Genomic DNA, 18,763 nt, shown 5'->3' with positions numbered 1-18,763 from the left:
TTGCTTATTGACCACAATTAACTGTCAGTTTTATTAAATGGCTATGCTCTCCCCCTGGGATCCACAGCTCACATGCCTGGGTTTGGTACCTGCAAAGCAGGTTACCTTTTTCAGCTCTCTCATTCCCTAGTTTGCTCTATCTTTCTTTGCGTGTGGCAGTTGGCATTTACATCCCCCCCCTCTGCTTCTGTCAGGCTCTGGGTTCAGCGTGTCTTCACCATCAAGGCTCACAAGAAGTTTGAAATAATGCGAAAGGCAAAAATTTCTTAGGGTGACATCTTCTATTGGACCAACTGCATGGTTGGGGTGGAGTTAAACAAGCTTTTGAATGCAAGGAATTTGAGTGGCTCATATCTAGCACATCCAGCTTTCTATTCATCAGTGCTGCAAGGTTTTGTTTTTCCCAAGCTAATAGAAATCTGAGTGGTAAAAACTAGATATGAGGGCTGTTTTATCTCATGGAATAAGAGGAAGAGCATCTAGCAAGGCAAGACTAGATGACAGCAGCATTTCCCTGGGAAGGTAAGTCCTGACTGTGAAGCATCAAGGGTTCCTGTTAAAAGGATGTGGATAGTTAAGGTTTTTAAGACCTGCGTGTGACACCCAGGAGAAGTGTGCTTCTCTTGCACCTTTCGCCCAAGGATTGCCAAGCTCTTTGCATTCATTAATGATATTAACTCTAACTCCTCCATAACACAGACACTACCCCAGTAGAATAGGAGAGTGGAGCATGGTGACCACTGGATCTGAGGCACATTATGATTTTGTCAGAGCCAGGAATGGAGCCCACTGACCTCATTCTTCTTTCCCTGATTTAAGCACTAGACTTTACCTATGTTTGACCTGACTCCAGGGCTAAGGACAGATATTCAAAAAGCCAGAACCTGAATTGATTCAATCTTTGCAGGTTAGTCTAATCTGCCTAGATTGAACCAATTTTCATAGATTCATAGATGTTAGGGCTGGAAGGGACCTCAGTAGATCATTGAGTCCAACTCCTTGCCCCAGGCAAGAAAGAGCGCTAGGGTCAGACGACCCCATCTGAGTGCTTGTCCAGTCTCCGCTTGAAGACCCCCAGGGTAGGAAGAGCACCACCTCCCTTGGAAGCCCGTTCCAGATTCTGGCAACCGTTACTATGAAGAAGTTGTTTCTAATGTCCGACCTAAACCTGCTCGCCGTCAATTTGTGGCCATTGTTCCTACTTACTCCAGGGGGTACCCTAGTAAATAGAGCATCTCCCATTCCCTGCTGCCCTCCTCTGATGAATTTATAGGCAACCACAAGATCCCCTCTCAGCCTTCTCTTGCGAAGGCTGAAGAGATCCAGGTCCCTCAGTCTCTCCTCGTAGGGCCTTGCCTGCAAGCCTCTGACCATACGAGTGGCCTCCTCTGAATCCTCTCGAGGTTCTCCACATCCCTCTTGAAGTGCGGCACCCAAAACTGGATGCAGTACTGCAACTGCGGCCTGACCAGTGCCGCACAGAGGGGAAGCATCACCTCCCCGGACCTGTTCGTCATGCATCTGCTAATACATGACAAAGTGCGGGTAGGCTTGTTGCTCACTTCATCACATTGTCGACTGTGATCAGCTGTGACTCTGAGATCCCTTTCTGCTGCTGTGCTGCTGAGCAGGTCATCCCCCAGCCTGTAAGTGTGTGGGTGGTTCTTTTTGCCCAGGTGCAGCACTTTGCACTTGTCTTTACTGAACTGCATCCTATTTCGTTTGGCCCATTTTTCCAACCTGTCCAGACCCACCTGTCTGGTCCCTGCTCTCTGGTGTATTAACTTTGCCCCATAATTTGGTATCATCTGTGAAATTGGACAGGGTGCTCTCCACGCCCTCATCCAAGTCACTGATGAAGACATTGAATAGCACCGGTCCAAGGACCGAGCCTTGCGGGACTCCACTGCCCACATCTTTCCAGCTCGATATCGACCTGTCTACCACCATGCTCTGGGTGTGACCCCCTAAGCCAATTTGCCACCCACCTGACTAATCATCTACATCACAGCCTGTCATTTTATTTAGGAGAACAGAATGAGATACCGTATCAAAGGCCTCCTTAAAGTCTAGGTAGATGACATCTACCTCGATTCCTGCGTCTAAACATTTTGTGACCTGGTCATAAAAAAAAATATATATGTTAGGCAAGATCATCTGCAATCAATACCTGCTGATTTCCTTTCAGCATTATTTCCCCTGCTGGGCTCCCACAAATGTGATCCTTAATGATTTTTTCCAGTGTTTTCTCAAGGATAGAAGTGAGACTACCTGGCATATAGCTTCCTGGTTCCTCCCTCCTCCCCTTCTTGAAAATAGGGGCCTCACTGGCTCTTTTCCAGTCCTCTGGGACCTGACCAGAGCACCGTGAGTGCTCGAACAGCCGTGCCAGCAGCTCTGCTATGACATTAGACAATTCCTTCAGCACCCGTGGATGGAGCTCAGCCAGGCCCGCTGACTTGAACACATCCAGCCCCTCCAAATGCTATCTGCAGTAACAGTTGGTGGGCTGGTGTCCCTCCTGTGTCTATCTACAGTCCAACTGGGAGATTTGTCTTGGACTGTGTCTAGGAATACAGATGCAAAGAACTCATTGAAGAGCTTAGCTTTGTCCCTCCTCTCTGTCACCAATTGCCCTAGTCCGCTGCTACCCTGCACCTTCCTTTTGCTCCCTATATGCCTGAAGAAGGGCCTAAACCAGGAAGGGGTCTGGGACAAACGTTGCATAAACCGGCTTGAGCCAAGTCTCTTAAACCAGTTTCGGCCATTTTGAAACTGGTTTATGTGCACTGAACTTAAGTTCTGTTACAGATTTAAACCAGTTTCTGATCACTTAAACTGGTTTATGCGCAACTTCTGTCCCTAGCCTAGGTCTCCAATATAGCACCACCGCTTGTGAAGTCTGTGCTAGTGTACATCTCACCAAAGATAACAGCAGAAATTGCTTCTGTTCTGGCTTACTAAGGAGCAAGAAGCTCTTCATAGGTATGGGTTTGAGATTTTCATTTACATGGTCAAAAGGAAGTGTTTTAGCCCTCCTAGATTTAAAATGGTGATTAGTCATATAGCTAATAATAATAATAAATACATAGTATTTGTATATGTATTTGTGCAGACTACGTTATACAAGAAACCTACAGACCAACATAAATATCTGCACAGAACCAGCAATCACCCTAAACACACCAAAAAAGCTGTGATATACAGCCAAGCCCTCAGATACACCACATTTGCACTGAAGAGAACACCCGGGATCGTCACCTCGCCAATCTTAAAAAGGCTTTCACCCAACAAGGACACTCATCCAGAGAGAGAGATCGCACATTTGAAAGAGCCACCTGGATACCACGTGAAGAACTGCTGCAGTACAGAAGAAAACCCCTCACAAATCGCACACCGCTGGTTATGATGTATCACCCCTCCCTTGAACCTGTACAGAAAATCCTCAAACAATTGCAACCCATACTAGGCAGAGACCCTATTCTTAAAAAGATCTTCCTAGAGCCACCCATCCTAGCCTTCAAACAAGCACCGAACCTTGCCAACCTCATCACCAGAAGCAAACTTCCTCAAGCCCAGAACATACCAAAAGGATCCAGACTGTGCCAGGACAAGAAATGCAAAACCTGCCCCCACATCTCCCCCCCCCTCCCCCCCCCATTACTACACCCCACAGCAGAGCCATCAGCATCCCTGGATCTCACAGCTGCACCTCCAGAAATGTAATATACCTCATCCAATGCACCAAATGCCCTGATGGAAGGTATGTAGGAGAGACCAGACAACAACTGCGCATCAGAATGAACGCACACCGGAAATCCATCAAAGACAGAAACACTCAATTACTGGTGGGGGCACATTTCTCACAGGAGGGCCGCTCTCTCTCCAATCTCTCAGTCCTGATCCTCAAGGGAAACTTACACAACACATCCCAGAGACGAGCCTATGAGCTCCATTTCATCAACCTCCTGGATACTAGAGATCATGGACTAAACATAGACATTGGATTTTTGATGCATTATAATCTGCCTAGCAACTGACTTCCCAGCCCAGCCCAGCCCCTGGCTTCTTTACTTTTCATCCCATCCAGGAAGAGCACACACCAGCTGCTGAAGCTTCCTTAGTCTGATGAAGGGTTTTTGAACCCAAAAGCTTGCTTAATAACTATTCTCCAACTATTTGGGTTGGTCTAATAAAAGATATTAAATTCACCCAAGGAACCTTGTCTGCCTATTATTTGTATAGTCATTTGAATATTAAAATCACTGTGTAAACTGTACCATCTATAATCTGTAGCTGTGCAAACTAAGATATTGATAAGGGGGATAGAGTGGCATAAATCACAAGTGTCAATGGCACGTAAGTTGTCACAGGGTATTTCCACACATCAGCTGTTCTGCAGCAGCTGCCCTGGACGCACTTGTCCTCGGATGAATGTAAGTTGCTTACCCCACTTCCTCGAGGGGTAGGTTATCTCACGTTTGTCGTGGGGCGAGAATATGCACGTGGGTAGGCACCGCAGAGCAGCTGGTACACTGGGGAGCCTGCATCTTGCTTTGTCTCATGTCATAGCCAAGATATATTTTGTTTGATGTTAAGTTTTATTCTGAAACTTCAGTCATCAACCATCCATCTCCCTATCAGAAGTTTGAAATCCCCTGCTGCTCTTTTATGCCAGGTCCCCACAGAGCTGAGATGGTTGGGCCAGGTTAGGCTAATCTTGTATTCAGCCAACCCTCAAATCCAGTCCGTGGGTGAAAACCTGATCTGATTGAAGTCAGTGGTAAAAGTCCCATTGGCTCAGAATTTCATCCTCTGAACAGTAATATCTCTGTTATCAGCCAGGGAAGATAACTGGACTTGTGAAGGACTGGAGGTGGCACGTAAGAGAGATGCTGGCAGATGGGCCCAGAGTTCAATGTCTTATCTGCCTGCCAGTGATCAGGCCTGACACTAGCCCATAGCTGTGTGGCTGCTGCATTAATTTTTTTCCCAGACCAATCTTAGCAAATATGCCTTCTAACCACATGGCTGTGGTCTCATAAAAGGCAGAAAGTTGTTTCTGGAGAAGTCTTAGGTGCTCCTAAGCTGCTCATAATTCCCAGAATTGCTTCTTAGGCTAATGCAGTCATGTTACTGAGATAAGGTAGGAATATTCCTGCAGTACGTCTCAGACTGGCCTTGCATGCTTTACATGCAGTCCTGCTTGGTGATTCTCCATGCATTTCAAGCACTTTATTCAGCCCACAGACAATATATCATGCAAACGAGCATAATAAGCTCCACTTCCCTCTGTCTGTCTATCCATCTGTTTACAACCTAATGGAGGGGCTGTTGCACTATGTGTAATGGGTGTGAAAGGAGTTGTGCCCTCAACACTTTCTGAGCCTATTGCAAAGGAATAAGTGTGGAGATACAAATTTTTGGTGGGGATGGAGATAGGGGACTCTTTCTTTCTCTCTCTCTTTTTTCAACAGCCAGAATAACAGGGTAGGTGGCGAATGGCTAACCACAAAGGGTCAGTGCTAGCTTAGCCCTGCCACATCTCAAAGGAATTTATGGGATCATTATCCCATGTCTGTGTGCAACAGCGATAATGATTGGAAGCCATTAGTCACTCTGGATATATCTTTTATTATAAAAGGATGTGTGCCCTTGCTTCGTACATGGTTATTTATTTGTTTGTTTGTTTGATGGTGCGAGTTATATGCTATTCTTCCCAGCAGCAGCTCAGGGCAGCTTTTACAACTTAAAAAGGGCAAGCAGAATAAATAAAACAAAATACAGCAGAGACCCATTAAACAACAGCCCAGCTTGGTTTGGTTTCTAAGTGCTTCGCCAAATAGGAAGGACTTTCAGCAGTTTTGAAAGATGTCTAGGGTCGGGCTCTGAGAAAGGTGTACCTCCCAAAGGAGGGACTTCCAGAGCTCAGGAGCAATGGCCGGGAGCCCCCTCTCACATTTTTGCCAAACAGACTCGATGGGACACAATAAAATTGGTCTTATGGAAGCCCCATAACCCCGAAATGACTAACAGACTCACGTTTGGGAGAGGATCCTGGTTTGAACCTAAGGATCTTTCTATATGTTACCTACCAATCATTATGGTACCTAGAAGTTAGTCTCCCATCTGCTCACTCACATTTTGCAGCTTGGAAATTCCCTGCCTTTGTACTGAGATCATTAAAAACCCACATCCAATCACTCCCTTCCAGGAGGGCTGGAGAGTGACCAGAAATTGCAGGTTTTCAGCAGAGGTCGGCCCCTTAGCAATCCAAGGTGCGTTAAAATGTATAACGGATGTCACAGTGGGAGCCATCATTACATTTCACTTGGAAGCTCCTGTGCTGAGCCTACAGCATTGCATCCCTCCAGAAACCAAAGCATTGTGTGCCATGGGCCGCAGGCAGGGAACAGGAGAAACCAGGATGCCAACACGGCCCCAAACCCTTGCAGTTTGAAGAAATGAGTTGGCTGAGAGCTGCCAGGGTGATTCTAGCAGGTGAGGCCCAGGTCCTGCGCTGCGGAGAAAGGTGAGGATCTCCCAGGGTCTTCCTGGTCCGGCCTGGGGGAAAATTCCTTCCTGCCCAGCATTGTGTGACTATGGGTACAACTCTGGCCAGCAATATCTGATGCTTCGGAGGGAGGGAAACAGAATACATCAGACTACTTGTGCCTTGAGGAAAATAATTCTTTCCTGAGACTTCAGGTACCCAACTGAAACATTATAGACTAATGAATATCGTCATGAGTCTTTTCAACCCATTGCAGACATTGCCCTGCCTCTTGACCTGGTGTTCAAATACAGTGCATATAATAAATATTTAAAGCTCTTGGCCAGACCCTGAGGAACCATGCCCCATCAGTAAATTGCTTGTAAAGTCCATTATTCGTTATGAAATGAACCCCTTCTGTACAAGCTAGACTAGAATAATTCTGCAGTCAGGTTTTGTCTGATTTAATCCTGGGATTTTGAGATTAGTTTACTCTGATCTCAGAGTTGATAACTATAAATGTGATCATCTGCATGAGATCAAGGCATGTGCTCAGGTTGAGCCCTTTGTGGAGTAAGCACATGTCCATCCTCTTGTCTCTGTGGGGCTTGGAGCGAGGAGGGGACCCTGAACTCTTAACCCTTAGTTATGTACACCAAGGAGTGCCCTGGGAAAGGGCCATGCTACTCCCTGCAATGAAATTAAATCCCCCTAAATCCTTTTTCATTCCCCTGGGAACTTCTGAAAAGAAGTCACTACCAAATGAATCATGCTGGTGGGGGGGATATTTTATCGGGTGTATCCACTAACATCCCATTAATAATGTTGCAGTTTCTTGACCTTTATAGATGTATTTTCTAATGGTCTTTCTTAATTAGCCTTTGGGTCACTTAGAGAAATTTATGTTTAAAGTCACAAAAGTAATGGGCTTGAGTTAATTATCTTTAGGTGTACAAATAATGCCTCTCTTCCGGGGGAGAGGGTCTCAGTTAGTTTATCTTCACACGTGTCCCAAAAAGCCTGGTGTTAGATATTACAGTTGTGCAAAACAGCACTGTTCTGCTTCAATTTCCGTTTCGACGGGGTAGTGTTTCATTTCATGTTTTGTTTTGTTTTGTTTCGAAAGCTCTGTTCCGTTTCGTTTCATTGAAACTGTTTCGCTGTTTCGACGTTTCGGCCATAGGCTATAATGGGGAAGCATGAAAGTGCCTATAACTTTGTCATTTCTAGCCTGATTTGGATTAAATGTGCATGGATGGTAGCCCCTTCTGAGGCCGTGAAGCCTGCCATGTTTCAAGGAGATAGGTGCAGAAGTTTCTGGGGAACTGCACTTCAAGGTGCTGACAAGCAAAACTGTTGCTTGCTGGCAGCGGCAGCCTCCTGTCATCCAGCAGGCAGATCGGGGGCCCGCACCCCCGGGAGGAGTCCAACACAGCCCCCGCAGCCCTCCCGGGGGTGCGGGCAGGCCCCCGATCTGCCTGCCGGATGACAGGAGGTTGCTGCTGCCGGCTGGGGCCAGTGGCAGCACCAATCTTCCCGGGTGCGGGCTGCGCCCAGCGCTGGTTCCAGGTGGTAGGAGCAGCCTCCTGTCATCTGGCAGGCAAATTGGGGGCCCGCACCCCCAGGAGGGCTGCGGGAGCTGTGCCAGAATCGTCCCAGGGGGTGTGGCCCCAGGATCTGCGTGGGATGACAGGAAGCTGCTGCTGCCGGCTGGGACTGGCACTGAAGCCAAGCCTGGCTTCAAAACTCAAACCTTTTCAAAATTTTTGAAACATTTCAAGTGCCCTTGTTTCATTTTGAAGCTGTTTCGATGGCTTTTGGTTAGTTTTGATTTCGCTGTTCAAGCTCAAAACGCATCAAAACAGCTTTGAAACAAAACACCCGGTGAAATTTTGCACAGCCCTATTAGATATGTGCTTGTATGCACTGCAGAAAGTACAGATGGGAAGCTGTAGTGCAAACACCGAGTGCACTGACCACACTGAGGAGGAGTGGGAAAATGACTCGCTAGGGATATTCATGTCCACGTTCGCTCCTGAGGCTGTCCAGTGCTGGTTGTTTGATAGTTTCTTTTCAGGTCTTCAACAACCGCAGTCTCATTTTATGTGAAGCCACCAGTCACGACTCCCCATGTTAGCCTGGACTGGATCTGTACCAGGAACTTAGAAGGAAAGGCTCTTTTATTTTATCCACAATCCTGAGTGCATGCCCCTTAGAGATACAGTGTCTTAGCCAAATTCTGCTACCAGAGGTACACTTCCAATGTGTGCAGTGGGAGATGCAACATATAATGTGTGTGACTAGGACATACACCCCCTCGTGTATCTCGGTATGGTAAGAGGAGGAATTTGCTATGGAAGCTGAGCTTGTGTTGCTGTATAAATGCAGTAGTCTGTCTTTTTGAAACTCTCAAGAATGCGATTTTTGGGCTTTTTGTCATAGTCGTATATGAATCTCAAATAAAGTGCGACTTTATGGGAATTCCTTTGTAGTCGTTGGCACACCCTCTATATTGCATCAAAAGAAGTCACTAGGCCAAATTCGCTGCTAGCATCACTATACTGCGGCCAGTAAATTCAGTTCCTTGTGGCTAATGGTAACAGATTAAAATAAGTAATAATAAGCATTTTCTGCTAATTGTAGGAGATGTGTTGTTGCTTTTTGCCTTTTTTATTCGGGGGGGGGGGAGTGGTAAATTGGACTAACGTGTACTGCTTAAATAGCACGAGGATGTCAAAGAATTTGACGGAGGAGAACAACCAGAGCGAAGACATGTGTGGCTTGTCAAAAGCCACACCGCAAAGCAAGCAAGTGAATGGGCTTGCCTCCAGCTCTCCTGGGAAATCATAAATCTTCAGGAATCAGGAACATATTCCTGACCTGTTTCACTTAGCAATATTAATGTTTTTGCTGACTGCAAGCTTCTGACACGGTTTTGCAGTCTTGCTTATCTTAAGTAGAAGCACAGAGAGAATGATCCTGTCCTTGCTGAATTCAAAGGGGGTATCCCTTGTTCAGAAGATGTGGGGGGCTGTCTTGGCCTTAATATACCAGTGGTCTGGGAATTACTGAGTTAAAAAGGAAAAAGCAAAGACAGTGCCTGGTTCACTAAAGAAGCACATACTGTTGATGGGGATTCTGTTCCTTGGGGCTTTTAAGGTGCATAACAAAAACCTGTATTGGAAAACGTGGAGGAGAAATGTATTGGGCACAGCAGAAGTCGTAATTATGAAACCCAGCCCGCACGGCATTCTCTCCTCTGCTAATTGGACTTAGCTGGAAAAAATAAGACAAATAAAGTCTTGGGGATTCTTAAAACTGAGACACTGGAAAACCTGCCTCATCATTAAGATGATGCATTTCCACAAAGGGCACTTTTCTCACAGGCGGCAGTCTGCCGATGAAAAGTCTGGTGGGTTTCCCACCAGCAGAAGTTGCTTAATTACATTTTGTGCATGCTCGGAGAATACCTGTATGGTGAGAACCTGACAAGTGGCCTCCTAAACGTAAATCAATTCTGTTTTCTTGGGCTTTCTTGAATTTACATGATGTCCGGCGCCTGAAAAGCTCAGCAGTAGCACAAGAGGAAGCAAACAGTGGGGTGCCAGTTAGGCTCTATGGTTCTGTGAAAGACTTTGTAGCCTTGTGTAAAGAAAAAAGAGGAATGTGCCACTGGCTATAGAGAGTAAATGGAACCTTCTTGTCTCCTTTGCTCTTGTCTCCTTATAAATAAAGCATTGTTGTCCATCCTTGGCATTTGCAGTTCATTGTGATAAATTGGTCTTGATGTGTCTGACATTTTAACCAAGTTGTTTAATGGCCTATTTCTGAAAAGGCAGAGCTCCCTGTAGCTTGCATCAGCACAAACTATATCCAGCCTTAAGAGCAGCCGTTGTCACGTACTGCATTGACCCTTTCCCCCTCCGGGATGGAGACCAAAGAAGCTAAACATTTTGGTCACATAAGTCCAAACGTCCTCAATGTTGTAAACCAGCTGCAAGGACAACCCTGCACACCTAATCCGCATGTGGTTTGTGGCTGCTGCTAGAAAACCATTTTGTGGCTAGCGTTGTTATTTTGTAATAATTGCCCTGGTGCATCTAAGCAGGGGCTAGTAAAATTACTGGTGGGTATTTCTCCAGCAGTCTTGTTTTGTACACGCACACATTCCCCTCCCGTCTGTCTCAACTGGCGCTGAGTGCTCGGTGTCTCTGCTAAGATCACTTGGTCACAGCAACCCCCGGAGTCTGGCTTAGCACAGAGTTGATGAACTGTGAAAACTCCCATTCCTGCATCCCCCCCCCAAGCCCGCACTGTGATTTACTTTTTTCTTAATGTCTGTAATTACTCTGTCAATGAGATGATTAACCTCACTCTGTTGCTTGCCGTAAAGAGCGCTTTCCTGTCCCTACCTTCCCCGTTCCTTCTGTTCCCCTGAGCTATTTGTTCAGCTGCTGTGGACAGACAACTAGAGTAGTGCCCACAATTAAACTGTGGCTGGTACCTAACCTTCCTGCGGGTCTGTGATCATATTGCATTGCAATAACAGTTGCGATTACATGCGTTCTTCCTCCAAACCGAAGGAGCCAGAAAATACTTTCTACTCCTTTTGGCCCCATTTTCTGCCCTGCTTAGCGGTTGAAGTTGTTTGCATTGTCGTTGGTTTTGTGATTGCAAGTTCCAAGATTGAAGTTCAGCTGCCACAGTGATGATGACGTTCGTTGTGCTTTCGCACTTAGTGGGGAAGGCTGTGAGCAGGTTGTCATCTTCTTTCCCAAGTTCGCTGGAACATCCCGAGGAAGTGGTGCTCCTATCCTCCGTAGATCGACCCAGGCCTTGGTACTCTTTACAGCTGAATACTGTGCTCCTGTCTGGTGCCAAAACCCTCACACCTGTCACGGCGACACACAGGTGAACACCGCCATGCAAGTAGTAAGTGCTGCTCTAAAATCCAAGTTGCTTCTGCGGCTGCTGGTGTTATCAAATATTGTTCCCTCCATGGTGAGAAGGGATTTGGCCGTACTTTGAAAGTACAAAAAGATCGTGGCTGACCCTGGACTCCCGTTGTATGAAGATATCGCCCACCCACCAAGATTCAGGCTTAAGTCAAGGAAATCTTTCTGGTTGCATGTGTTCCAACTTTCATCGAACGATCTGGAGGCTGAGAGCCTCTGGCACAAAATCTGGTGTACAGCAACAGTGTGCAACAAAAATTTGGTCATGGATCTGACCAGAGATCTTCTGGGTTTCTGCCTGCAGTGTAAATATTGGACCGCGCTGAACCGCATTCATACAGGACGTGGAAGGTGTGCCTTATTTATTGAACAAACGGGACATCAGGGACTCGCCGAACTGCGTATGCAGTGAGGTGCAGTCCGTGAGCCACATTGCAAACTCCTGTCCTGAACTTGTATATCATGGAGGGATTGAAACAATCCACTTAGCCAACCTGGATGTCATCAACTGGCTATCAAACCTCAACATACAACTTTAATTAAGCTGCACCTTCTCTGCCATTGCTTGCTTTGGCCATACAAAAGAAAGAAGTAGTTGAAGAAGTGAGGAGACTTGGCTTCCTTCCTCCAACGCATAATCCCCTTCTGTTGCCACTGGCTGCACAGGCAGTGCTAGGAAACATTTTCAGGATGCACAACATTACCCCGGGAGATGAAACAGCCTTGGTTCTTCCATCACCATTTCCTCTTCTTCTCACTGCGCAAGTGTAGCACCAGACTCGTTTCCTAATCTCCTGTAAGAAGTGCTGTGAGACTTCTGGACACAAGGCACACAAACTTGGGAGTATAATAAAACTACAAAAGAGATTCTCTTAATCACATTTTATGTTACTATTTACATTTTCCTAAGCGCATTTATGCTAGCAAAAGGTGAATGAGAAGTGGCAGCCCAAGCTACCATAGCACTGCACCTGGTGTGTAATCTGGATGAAAACAGGTAGTGTGTTATAGGAGAACAGTTCAGTCTTGTGCCCACGCAGTGAGTGGTCTTGCTTGAGACCTGCTGGCAGTGGGATTAGAGGGGATGTGGTTTTGGTAAGAAAGCCATCTGAGTGCTAGGAGCCAAACCGAGACCATGGACTCCTTGCACTTGTCACCCAACCCAGCTTCAGGGCTCGGCTCAGTGTGCAGGTTGAAACACGGCACTGCAGACCGTGCAAAGGCAGAGGAGATGGTGCAGTACGTGCGCTGAGAAGCTCCTGGAGGTGTTGAATGCCTGGCTGCTTTCTGGAGGTCATGCCATGACATAGCTCCACAAAGTGCCAGGCACTGGCCCGCATCTCTAGCACACTCAGAGTGGTACTGTTTCTATCAGACTCTTGGCACGTTGCTGGTGTCACTTTGGTCACCTCAGACCCAATCTAGACGATGTTACAGCTTGTAGAATATTGAGTCTAAGGAGTGCTTATTCGCACAGATCTGCTCCTGGTGCGTGTGAGTCCCATGGGAGAGACTGAACTCTTTTTGAGTAGTGGTATCTATTGTGGATGTGCCCCCAAGCTACCATAGCCAGGGGCATATGTTTTACTGGGCTCTCTGGAGCATAAACCGGGCAATGGCTGCAACTGCAATTCAGTTCCCACTTACTGCCTTGGGACTGAGACGAGCAGAAGTGTCTGCATTTGTGACATAGCTTTCCAGCCACTGAGGCACCTGCTCTTCTAGTTTTAGCTTTGTAGTTTTAGGTGCTTAGAATTAGAAAAAATTTCTTATTGGCTAAAAAAAGCTGTCACCGACCTGTCAGGATGGACTCAAGTCTTCCAGAGCCACCCATCATGTGACTACTAAGAGCTGGCCTTTTGATGCCTGTTCTGGCTGGGACTGGAGCATATTTCAGAGAACTGGTCAGCATGCCTTTCATTCTCTGGGGACCCTCAAGAACGGTGGCAGAACAGGTGGTTCTGGGTGGAGAATCCATGTAGCCCATGGCCTGTGTCTGTAAGTAGCCTGGGAAAGGTCATCTTGCCTTGGCACTGACCAGCTACGGTTGCACCGTCTCCACAGTGGCTTCCAAGAGGCCTCATTTCGCAGCCTCGGTACTGCCAGGGATGTGGGGGGGAAAGAACCCGAGCTGATGGTTTGGAGGCGGATCATCCTCCTGACCTAAGCAATGGCCATAAACTTGTGGAAGAAGGTTTCAGACTGGATGTAAGAAAAAACTTCTTCACGGTTTGTGTGACCAGACTGTAATATGCAGGGGCAGTGCGGGCACCTACCCTGGAGATCTTCAAAAGGAGACTGGATACACACCTTGCTGGGGTTATTTGACCCCGGCAGTCTTTCCTTTCTGGAGCAGGGGGGCTGGACCCGATGATCCCACGAGGTCCCTTCCAGCCATAAACTTCTATGAATCTGTAAGAGTCTGAAATTTTGTCCTTTGATCCATTCTGCTAAACTCTCAGCTCTAAGACCCTTCTGGACCTCCCAGCTCCATAAAGCAAGCCAGCAGCACCAAAAGTGCTCCTTGCTCAGGACTGGATACCCCAGGATTAGAAGCCATTTTGTCACTGAAGCCATTTACAGAAGTGACCAAACTTTATGTTCACCTGGCACTAGGGTCCAAGTGACATTATCTCAAGGGATGCACCAGATCTGACCTGTTGTAGACCAGCAAGATCCACGTTTCCCAAACAACACCTCTGCTCTTTCTCATTATCCACACTGGAGTACTCTCTTCACCATCCCATTCTCCCCCATGAGTGGCACATGAGGGACTATCTAGGGAACATCCCTGATTTTTGTTTATTAAAAAGAATTTTTCAGTTTTCCAATTTTCATTCAAATCGCTACGTTTCTGACCAGAGGGTGATTCCAGCTGTAGTGCAGGCACGTGTATATGGCTTGGCCTACATAAGCCGTGACACGTGCAGCCTTCTCATCTGCCGTCTTGCACCTCTTCTGCCCCTGCGATATCTGAACTTCTCTACTGGTAGAATCAAAGGCAAGAGCCACCATCTCCCATCAGCACACCACTCCCATGTTGAGGTACCCAAGTTTCCATTACTTACTGCAGTTTGTTTCTCCCTTTTTTGTCTTTTTTTTTCCTGGAGGTTTATAACCCCTGTTACTTGCCGGTTATTTAGGAGTAAAGGAAAGCATAATCTTTGTGCTCAGACTCCTGTTTTAAAGGTGATAAGAGTGTTCAAAACCAAAGTGATGACTCCCCCACTCCACCAGGCTCTGGGCCTGCATTTAGTTGCTTGGCTCCAAGACACTCTGTTAATGAGTGCCCCCAGTGGCCTTTCCTTTTCCTGTTGGAGCATCCTTGTGTCAACCACTCGCACAAGACAGAAGGGTGTAGCTCTGACTACTCCTGTCGGGTGTTCTCAGTGTGAACGCAGTGTCATGAGTAGCAATGCAGAATGAAGGTCATCTTAGTCATTCGCATAAGCTGGTCGGTGTAGAGTCGAGGAGGAATACCCTACCGTGTAAAGCATTGCACAGCTGACTAGTGACGAGGTGTTCTGTCAATCAGTGGAGCTACAGGGGTTTGTGACACCTTTGCAAATCAGGGTATTGGTATGTTATGGTGTTTAGGGAAGGCTCAGGTGAGGGTGGATGTCTTCTTCCAAAGTATCAGGGATGATCCACTGGCATGTGGAGGATGCTGATCCTGTCTAGTGCATATTTTGTTCCTAATAGAACTTATCATGCCGTTGGGGAGCTTTGTTCATGTTTATTAATCTTCTCAACTTTGACTGATTAGTTTTATTTGATTAACAAACCCATCAGATATTGTAAGGACTAAGCCCAGGGGTTTTATGAGCACTGCATAATCTTGGGAAAAATACAGTAGACATGTGCAATGAGCAACTTGCAGCCAGCTTCTGAAACCAAGTTGCCTTGCAATGTTGTTGTATAACCCTGGGGCATCTATTACAAATTGTCTGGAGCAAGCGCTGGTGCTTCATGACGTGTTGGTCGTAGAAGCCAAGGTTTGTACAGGCATTCAAGGGACTGAAACAGGGGAGAAGAAAGACCCACCATAGTCTTCTAGGATTTAATGAGTCTTCTTTGCGGGCAGTTTGGTCGATCGTTCTGGATTTATTTGAGGGTGTTCTGAGGCCGAGCTTTGCAGGTGAATGGGTATGAAGTTGGTTTACAGGTATGTAAACTGTCCATACTCTTCCAACCAGCACATAGAAAGCTGTTTTGCTAGTTGTGCAAGTGTCTACACAGACAGGCCAAGTGTGATGCTGCAAGGAGAGAGGAGCAGGGATTAGGTGGAAGATGCTGGACATGCCCTGGTCTCCCTCCCGCTCTGTATCCACTGTCCTCCACTGTGTGGGACAGGACACTGGGCAAGATGGACCTATGGCCTGACCCAGGAAGTGGCAGTTTTCATGTTCTTTTATTTTACTTTGGGCTCTTTTCTTTGCAACTAAACCCAACCCGCTCCCAGATGCAGGCAAGATCATCACCAGTCGTACTAATGGAAAACTCCACCACAGTTTGAGGAGCTGGAATGTTTATTGGCTCAATTGAGGTAATTGGATGAACGGTCCAGAGCAGCGGAACATATTGTTTAAGCTATAAAATGCTATGGGGCCAATTGGTACTATCTGCATTTTTTTTCAGTTTGATCAGAAAGATTTTGGATTAGAGAACAGTTTATTTCAGAATCCTAAATGCTAATTCCTTGAAAAGGCGCTGGTCTCTCAGTTGAAGGTTTATGGCTTTGATCATGGCCACATCTAATTTAGAGTCAACTGTAGTTACATCTGTGCAACTTGGGAGTCTTTTTATGTATTTATTTATTTCAATCGTCTCAGTGTCCTGGGTCTTGGGAACATAATCTGACTTGCTTCAGGAAATTCAGAAATTGAAATACAGGGCTGGAAAAAAAAAATAACTGCAAGTAGAGCCATGCAATTAAATTTTGACATATTTCTAGGTATGTGTTTCAAAATATTATTTGACCGGTATTACCTGTTGGCTTGCTGAATGCCAGTATGCTAGCAGGGAAAGGTCACTGTGACAAGATGAGTAATAAAGCAGCAATAAAAATCAGTACTGAATTTCCATTGCTGAGTGGTTACTTTATGTTATATTTGTGTTTAGTTTTTGCTGGTGTAAATGTGTCCCAAATTCTCCATTGAAATTTCTTTTCTTATTGATATCAGTGAGAGTTTGGCTTGCATAAAACGTTCAGAATTTGGCCCTCTAATCTCACTTAAGCCACTTGTATTTTCAAGGTATCTTTAATGTCTAAAAATATTTTAATTTCTTTTTTTTTTCCCTCCTTCCTGTTGTATTTTAGCCAAGCAAGTGTGTCCAGCTGAAAAAATTAGCTGTGGGAACTTGAGCAACAAATGTATCCCATCGTCCTGGCGATGTGATGGGGAGAAGGACTGTGAGAGCGGAGTTGATGAGGCTGGCTGCAATACTGGTGAGTTAAAAATAATGCCTAGCATATAGGCAGCATCTTTGCTCCAGAAGGCTCCTAATGTGATTTACCGATGGTATGTGAAGGGATGACCTTTCCCACTAACAAGAGCCCAGTGTCACTCTCCCTTTCTAATGCTGTGGCAGGAAAAGAGATTAAAAGAAAAAAACCATCTTTACCAGTTGCAGCTGCCTGGGAATTCGAAGTAAATTGTGTAAACAACGTGAGTACTCATTTGCCATTCTCGTACTTGAGATGGAGTGGATCAAAAGAACCGTTCCAGAAGTCTTTGCGGGGAAAAAAGATTTTTAAAGTCGAGTGGGGTTGAATAGAAGAGCATTTACACTGTCATCTGTTTTGGAATAGGGACTGTGGTTCAGTGCTTCCCTTATGAGGTGCTTAGCCCACATCAGGGAGTGCTACGGGAATACTTAAAGATAATTAAGAATCCAAGGTGAGCCTGCCAACGGGCCAGAGTGCTCCACGAGCCTGACCGAGCTTGAAAACAACTGCAACCCACAGGGTGCCAGGTCTTAGCTGGTGGAAATCAGAATAGTGGATTGGCTTCAGTGGAGCCTGTGCTAAATTACATCAGCTGAAGGACTGGCTTAAAAGAGTCACTGGCTACCCCGAGCTGAAAGGGGAAAGCTTTGTGGTGCTTCAAGTGAAACATTTCCCTTCATTTTGGCTTTACGAGCAGCAGCGTTTTTTCTGTAGCTCAACTGTCTTTGGTGGGTTTAAGAAAAAGAAACATGGGAAGCGGGAAATGGAATAAAAATGCACCTGGGGCAGTCCTTGTCTCTTCAGCCATTCGTTACCATTAGGGGACTGCAGGATTCGGTTGCTGCTGATTGCTGCGCAGACCTCTGACTGTGTTAACCGATTGACCGAAATCCATTACAGGACTCGTAGGCAGTTACTTGCACCGAGCTGTATTTTGTTTTGGTTTTTTCCTACTTGCAGTTCATGGTTCTTTAAGTATTTCCAATGTCAAGTGCAGTGAGATCAATAAATAATCTCCCTTAAAAAGCTATGGGAACATTTAGACATACGAGGACAAATTCTGATCTCGGTTACAGTGGCATGGCCACATCGGCTCGATGTGCTTCAGAGCACAATTGGCCTTAGCAGGTAGAAGAATATCATCCTTCTCTTCACGATGATTTATCTTGCAGTGCTAAAGAGATGGTTCCTGATGCCCCTGCTGGAGTTACTTTTCATGCTGTACGCACAGCTTAGTGCAGGGTTTGTAGTGTACGAGGAAACAAGCACGCTGTTCGTGCATTATTTTAGAGGAGTGCCTTAATAAATTAAACATACAGAGAAAAAACATTAAATAATGCTGCTAGTTCCGTACCTTTCCATTTTTGCAGATTCAAAAGAAAAACAGTGGCATGCTTGCATATAAAGCTGGGTATGGTTCAGCAATTTGATTCTTAATTGAAGTGTCTTTAGTAATTTAAGAGCCTAAGTTCCACTTTAAAAAAATATAGGCGCGTAGGAATATAAGGCCCTTCTGGGTCATCAAATCCAGTTCCCTACTGTTGCACGCCCTACGTCATATAAAACCTTTCATAAACTCACCATGCTCCATTTGAAAAGTCCTTTAGCTGGGTTTGTGCCCTGCTAGTACCAATGGAAGACCAGCCCTGAACCTCCCTGTTGTAGTGGTTAGGAGCCTCACTCTTATTTCAAGCTTGAATTTTATTCATGGCCAGCTTGTTCTTGTGCCAACATTGTCTCCTCTCGCCCCCGGTGCTTACCTCCTGGTGTGAGGTCAGCAGGCATATCCTCCCTCGGCCTTTGTTTTGCTCTTCTAGCTTCCTCTTATAAGAAAGACTTTCCATCCCCCAAAGCATCTAGTGGCGT

General features: G+C 46.0%; 1 protein-coding gene across 4 annotated transcripts in view; it reads left to right on the top strand.

Moving 5' to 3' along the window:
- The window catches only part of LRP8 (LDL receptor related protein 8), a 252,239-nt gene that overhangs the window by 187,182 nt on the left and 46,294 nt on the right, over nucleotides 1–18,763 (top strand). For all 4 annotated transcript variants that reach the window (XM_019479236.2, XM_014598722.3, XM_019479234.2 and 1 more), the window contains exon 4: nucleotides 16,769–16,897. In XM_019479236.2, coding sequence (XP_019334781.1) covers nucleotides 16,769–16,897 — 129 coding nt within the window. The remainder of the gene's footprint in view (nucleotides 1–16,768; nucleotides 16,898–18,763) is intronic.

The sequence above is a fragment of the Alligator mississippiensis genome, chromosome 5 (genome assembly GCF_030867095.1).
Source record: "Alligator mississippiensis isolate rAllMis1 chromosome 5, rAllMis1, whole genome shotgun sequence".
In the NCBI taxonomy this organism is placed as follows: domain Eukaryota; kingdom Metazoa; phylum Chordata; order Crocodylia; family Alligatoridae; genus Alligator; species Alligator mississippiensis.
This window is presented reverse-complemented; position numbering and strand designations above follow the sequence as displayed.